Source organism: Sipha flava, unplaced genomic scaffold, assembly GCF_003268045.1.
Source record: "Sipha flava isolate LNK unplaced genomic scaffold, YSA_version1 529_pilon_pilon, whole genome shotgun sequence".
In the NCBI taxonomy this organism is placed as follows: domain Eukaryota; kingdom Metazoa; phylum Arthropoda; class Insecta; order Hemiptera; family Aphididae; genus Sipha; species Sipha flava.
In genome coordinates this window covers 56,882-63,502 of record NW_020273511.1, presented here as the reverse complement: position 1 = coordinate 63,502, position 6,621 = coordinate 56,882, and the positions used below count along the sequence as shown (strand labels likewise).

Below are 6,621 nucleotides of genomic sequence, written 5' to 3'. Positions count from 1 at the left end.
TGTGAGAAAGTTATAAAATAATGTTAAGTGAACCTTACTTTTGTGGCCAATTAATTATATTAGAATATTATAGGAACATTGAATAATTATGTGGAAATCAGTATAAAACTTTCTCAAAAGGTAATTGTTCTATTGAAAACATTCCTATAATATTTTATAAACATTGTATTGCTTTCTGGGTATAGGGCCAGTCATTATTATGCCCTACCCTATCAAATATTGAAATGACGCCCCTGATTTAAGATACATATTTTATAGCATAATAGTATATAGTGCCTGGTATTTTCTTTTTCAAAAATATGGTAAGAATTTTATGTACTTTGACTTACGCACACATAGTCACCGATTTCGTGGAGACAATGGAATACATGATAAGGCAGTTTTGAAATAGGAAAAAAAGAATGAGATCAGTTTACTTCGAGTCTCGCGCTGACAAAGCGATGACATATCATTTGATTTTTTACCATTTATACTTTTGCCATGAACATCAATCATCGTGTAATATTTTTATCTCGTCCTCTTCTCTCAACTTGATGACTACACTTTCTTTAAAAATAATAATAATAATAAGCGAAAAGTTATCCCACTAGTTATTCGTTGACGGGTGGAATGATTTGAAAAATTCCATCAATTTATTACACCACACCGGTTATTTTTAAGGCCTACCGATTGTGTGATGTACATTATTGTAAGATTGTTGTTTCTGAGGTTATATATATATATATATACTAGCTGTCCCGACACGGCGTTGCCCGCGTATTAGTTGGTTTTTTAGCATTTTCGTAGGCCATGTATTAGTGTTATTATGTATGAGAAAATTTAAAAGTAATAGGTAAAGTATCTAAAAGTTGAAATTAAGTACAAACCAAAATATATATTTTCTGAATTTACATTTTATTCATCTTATATTAAATTATTGTTTGTAATCAGTGACCTACTTACAAAAAATACTATATACATTAAAAACATACAAAAATAAATTAAATTATTAAAACTAAAAATTATCTAAGTACTACTTTGTGTACAACATTCCTGGTTAACCTGTCTTTTGCTAACACGAAGAGATTTGATGGTTTTCCTACACGTGAGCAGGCAACATATAGCTGTCCATGTGAGAAACATGTGTTTTCCAAATCCAAACCGCAAATAGACATTGTTTGGCCTTGAGATTTATTTATAGTCATTGCAAAAGCTAAACAAATCGGAAATTGGAGCCTTTTAAACGGTATTGAAGATTCCGACGCTATCAGTGGAATACGTGGCAACAGGACGATATCTCCTTTAAATTTTCCCGACAAAATTGTTGCTTCAAGAATATTTTCGGTCATTTTTTTTATGACTAAACGTGTACCGTTACATAATTGAGGTGGGTTTAAATTACGTAGAAGAATAATTGGTGAACCAATTTTCAATTGAAGGTTGTGTGGTGGCATTCCTGGCAAATCCAGAGAATTCAAAAATTCAGTTGGAAAGTTTACGATTTCGTTTTCATCAATAACTGTGTCGATTGATTTAAAAGACATCAAATCACCGGGCAAAATCTGTTGTATATGGAAGTTAATTTCGTTCACATCAACATTTCTTGCTGCCAAAATAGCACGATTACAGAGCCAATTGTGATCTAAATAATAATTCAATATATCCGGAAAGACACTCTCAATTAGTTCATTTCTCGTTTCAACAACAGTGCAGAAAATATCTGGTAATTTTATGTATTGTGTATTTTGATGCAACTCAATTTCACCATTTCCAATATCCAGCAATTGTTTAGAAAATACTTGTGCTGTTGGATCATTTTGCAATTGTACTCGCATATTCATAGTCAGTCGAAGTGTCTCAACACTTGTCCATAAAAACGATTGTTTTAAGCATGCGTTGATCTCATCGGCAAAAGTAGAGTGAGGAATAACTGGTAAAGTCTGCCGGAAATCACCGGACAGTAGTAAGACAGTAACACCGAAAAGTTTATGGTTGCCTTTCAAATCTTGCATAGTTCTATGAAATGCTTCAAGTGAATGTTTATGAGTCATAGTACACTCATCCCAAATTATTATTGCACTTTTTTGCAACACTGTAGCCATTCCGCTTTTTTTTTCAATGTTACACATTGCGTTTGGTTTGTTATGAATGTCTAATGGCAACTTCAATGCTGAATGTGCTGTTCGTCCACCATCTAACAAAGTTGCAGCAATGCCTGACGATGCAATTGCCAAAGCAATTTTCTGTTGGGAACGTGTCTTTGCAAGAATTAATGATATTAAGAATGTCTTACCTGTTCCACCTGGTGCGTCTAAGAAAAAAAACCCACCTTGGTCAGCATCAACGGTCAGCATTATCCGATTATAAATATTTTTTTGTTCGGCTGTCAGTAATGGTTCATTATTCACAATAATTGTAGCTAAGTCAACGTCATTGTACTGTTTTTCTCGTTGCAAATCAGTGTTAACTAAGTCGGCAGCCGGGCGATCAGGTGATGACATTCCATAATGACTAAGTGGCAAATTTGAAATTAAAATACATAAATCTTCGATCAACACTAATGCTTCATTATACATCTCTGGTGTGAAATCTAAATTTGGACATTGATTTGTTCGTCTAATTCGATGCAGTATATCTTCAGTCATATAATTTTTATATTTTTCCCACAGAGTCGATGATTGTGTTGGAAAACATGTTGTCAAAATTATTGCAAATAGTTGACGAATATTATTCGGTGTAGATGTCAATGCTGCATCAGCAAGTGTCAAGTCCCAATGATTATCTGCTTCCAGTAGTTGGCATTAATGACCCAATCTTGTGGTACACTTGGCCTTGGATTTTGAACGTAGTTACAAAATTATTTCCATCAGATGTGAGGTCGCAAATTTTAGTTGCGCCAAAGGACGTCATTTGGAAGCAAGAATTGAATTTGCGAGTCTTAAATAAAAATAATTTCGAATCGTCTGATTCGCCAGCAAGAAATGATTTTAAAGGTTCCGGTGGAATAGGAAGAGGTGCCAGTACAACTTTTCCAGATGCACAACACATACCAATCGTTTCATTGCGGAATTTTAACGCTTGACAATATTGGCATATTTTATCCATTGCACCAATTATAATTTTAGTATGTGCAGAGTAATTGATATCTGGTGCATATTCGAACGCAAGGTGAACGAATGATGCATGTGTTAATGCACGGTTGGTTTGTTGTCGCTCTCTGTCAAGTTCTCTAAATGTGGCTATGTGCCGTTCTCGCGCCGATCTTGTTCTCAATATATTTTGTCGTAGACGTTCATCACGCTGTTCTCGAGACTCTTGTCTGCGAATTTCTGCTGTTCTGATTTGTTGAGCTGCGTTTCTTGCTGCAATTTGTTCTTCCGATTCATAAGCTCTATTAGCACGCATACGTCGTGCATTTTTACTATACTGATTGTGTAGGTTAGATTTCCGCGGCATTATACTACATTTAAAAAAAATTAAAGAATATTCAATACTGAACACTGCACAATAATAACACAATACCAAGTATTTATTAACATTTTAAAGGGGAGTTTCGTAATATGTTATTAAAATAATTTGAAAATCAATATTAAGATCGTATTAAGAACCATAATTTTTTCTAAATTATTTATTTAACTCTTTATAATGGTGTAAGAAAGATGCTTTATATTTTAATCCTTTGACATTTATTTATTTATTTACGTCTTATTGTTTTATAGAACCAAGAGTGAGAAAAAAACAAAATACTATAACTATGCAATATCTTGGAGGTAATTGCTTTCGAAAATAAAACGGTTCCATTTTTTCAGAAAATATTCATCAAAATCTAAACGGAATAGATAAAAGCTATCTCACATCACACAATTACTGTAGTTCTATAGATATTTATGTATACATAAATGATACACAATACGAAGCAAATGTCATTATTTTTAAAATTATTTATAACTCACAAGTCGTTAAAATAATTCCTTGAACTTACACGCAATGTTGTTACGTTCAGATATTTCAAATACGTTCTGAAAATGGGTGATTGACAGAAGTCCTCTCTTCCGATTTTCAAACCGAAACGGGTCAGTCGAACTGTCAGGTATCAAAATACCTATTCACTATCCGCCCATACGTTTCTGTTGGCATTTCTTTCTGCGTCATGTGTTTTGTCAACGGCGACGGAACTTTTTATGTATATTGTTTCAAATTATATCATATAACGAACATTGCGCATACATCGCATAATTCGCATAATAAATCACCCGGCAACTCTGGAAGTGTTAATTTGAAACTTTTGGGTTACAGGCAATCCTAAAAGTTCCCATTTACGGTGCCTGCCGTGGTCAGTGTTTTATGCCTATTTGCATTTTACACACATGCGTGGCGAGCACGGGTATAATGCAGGAGCCGAAAAGCCCACGGCGAATTCGGAATTCACTTATTCGATCCGTACATATTCACATACTGGGTCTGCACTTGCAGTTATACGTTATTTACGTAAAACCGTCATACTATTATACCCACTAAAACTGATGAAGAAGGTTGTTACAGAAATTGAATAAAATTTAACAAGCGGACAATTAAAGTGTGACTGTCAGTCAGTATGTCTACAGTGTTTGTGTGTGTACGTGTGAGCTGCAACTTTAAAATACTTTAGAACGAATCAGTTTATGTACACTTAAAAAACTAATGCTTGAACGGTAACAGGTCGTTATTGGTTAGATACATTTTGTGCTTGACGTCCAAACCGGGTAATATTTTTCGGAACTCACAACATTTTTTTTTTTTTTAATCGCAGCATTTCGTTACCTTTGTAATTATTTAACATGATATGCAGGGTATTCCACGAAAATGTATTGGTTACAATATATACATCCCGCGTTAATAATGATAGTAAAAATATGTTTTTTTTTTAAATTTCGGATGAAACATATCAATGTGTTGGTTTTATCCTGATGTGTGGTTTTTTTTTTTTGTATCTGTTCTTATGAATTTTATCAAAATGATTACTGCAATCATCACCGTAATGAGAGGTTTCTAATAGGGAATTACGTTTAGTTGGTACATTTAAAGGATCAAGTTTTGAATTTTATAACAATTCTTTGGATAGTTGAGAAAAAATAGAGAAAAATGGTAGGTGAGTTACGCTGGCATCCGCAGGTTAAAATAATTACTCAAAACCGATACCAAAATTTTTTATATAGCTTGTACAAATTTTTAATCGCATTTTGAAAATTTGTACACCCACATAAAGGATAGAAAAACTCTTTTTCATTTCGGATGTCAGCGTAACGTTATTCCAGCATCCAAATTCACGATTTTTATCTTAGACACTCAAAACCGGTACCAAAATTTGTTATATAATTTGTACAAATTTGTAATCGCATTTTGAAAATTTGTACATCCCCATAAAGTACATCATGTTTGATGTGTCCAAATGGTGATTTACCTACCGGTGTGCACAAGTGTTTAGAATGTGAAAAACCAGTTCACCTTTTTGGCTGCTCTGTTGGAATACCTGGTACAGAAGAAGGTTTTGGGGAATACAAAATTTGTCTTGAGTGCAATAAAAAAAATTGATTTTGGTAGAATCTAACGCAATAGAAATGTGGTGTAGAAAAGGTAAACGTAATAATTTTCAAACAATTCGAACTTCTAAATCTTACTTAGTTCAACAAACCGGGTTTGAGCTATTAGATCTGAATAAAAAAGGTAGTATAATTCCTATACTTCTATTAAAAAACGGTAATGGTCTACATACTAATCCAATTTTATTTCCTTGCTTGGGAAAATTCGTGATTACCAATACTTGCTCAGTGGATTCAATTTTATCTTTATTAGCTACATCAGCAGCCGATAGCCCAACATTTAGAAAGTATTTGGTTGGAACATCGACGTTGAACATGACTTCTAATATAGCATTACAAATGATTAAAGAGTAAAAAAAAAGAAATTTATCTTAATAGACTTAAACTAATTGTACATAATTTTGAAAATAGAGTTAAGTTTATCACAGCTGGTATTAAAACTATAGACGTTATTGGTACTGCTTCATGTATTGTAGACAAAATGATGAATGAATTGCCTTCGTTAATTCGAAAGAGTATATGTGAAAACAGCCAATGCTTGATTCCTCTAATGAAAACTACATCATCAAAATTGTCACTAAATGTGTACGAAAATGAATTTCAAAAACAACGTGAAATTGAAGAAAACCTAAAAACTTACAAGGAAACCTGTTACTACTGTGGAAATGATAGGAATGTATCAACGGAAATTACAACTAATTTATTTATCGAAATCAGTTCCCTTCCTAAAGGTAAGTATCTAAATTATGCTAATTTGATAAATATTTTATTATTGAAGTATAACCTTAATATATTTCTATAAAAGTTTAAGGTAAACCTATCCATTTTTTTTTTTAATTTTGAAAATACTGATTTTAATTTTCTTGTAAATAATTATTAACTAAAAATGTTGTCAAACCATAATTTCTTTTATTAAAAAGTTATTTGAACTTTATGTTTAAGTTATGTTTGAACACATTTGAATAACATTTTTAGTCCGTATAAATTTTCAGTTTTTTAGAGTTCAAAAATTCAATTCATTTTTATATTTTATAGTCTTTCGAAAACCAGATATATGGAGCAG

At 32.5% G+C, this 6,621-nt stretch overlaps 1 protein-coding gene across 1 annotated transcript; it reads right to left on the bottom strand.

The window, feature by feature from the left end:
• Positions 1–939: 939 nt before the first annotated feature.
• Positions 940–1,957, bottom strand: LOC112690942 (ATP-dependent DNA helicase pif1-like). The gene has a single exon (XM_025565051.1). It carries the CDS (start codon positions 1,818–1,820, stop codon positions 1,002–1,004), a length of 819 nt encoding a protein of 272 aa, XP_025420836.1. The 5' UTR covers positions 1,821–1,957; the 3' UTR covers positions 940–1,001.
• Between the last annotated feature and the right edge of the window lie 4,664 nt (positions 1,958–6,621).

Excerpts from the sequence above, each read along its gene's own strand:
- LOC112690942 (XM_025565051.1), bottom strand. The coding sequence starts at position 1,820 with ATGAATATGCGAGTACAATTGCAAAATGATCCAACAGCACAAGTATTT.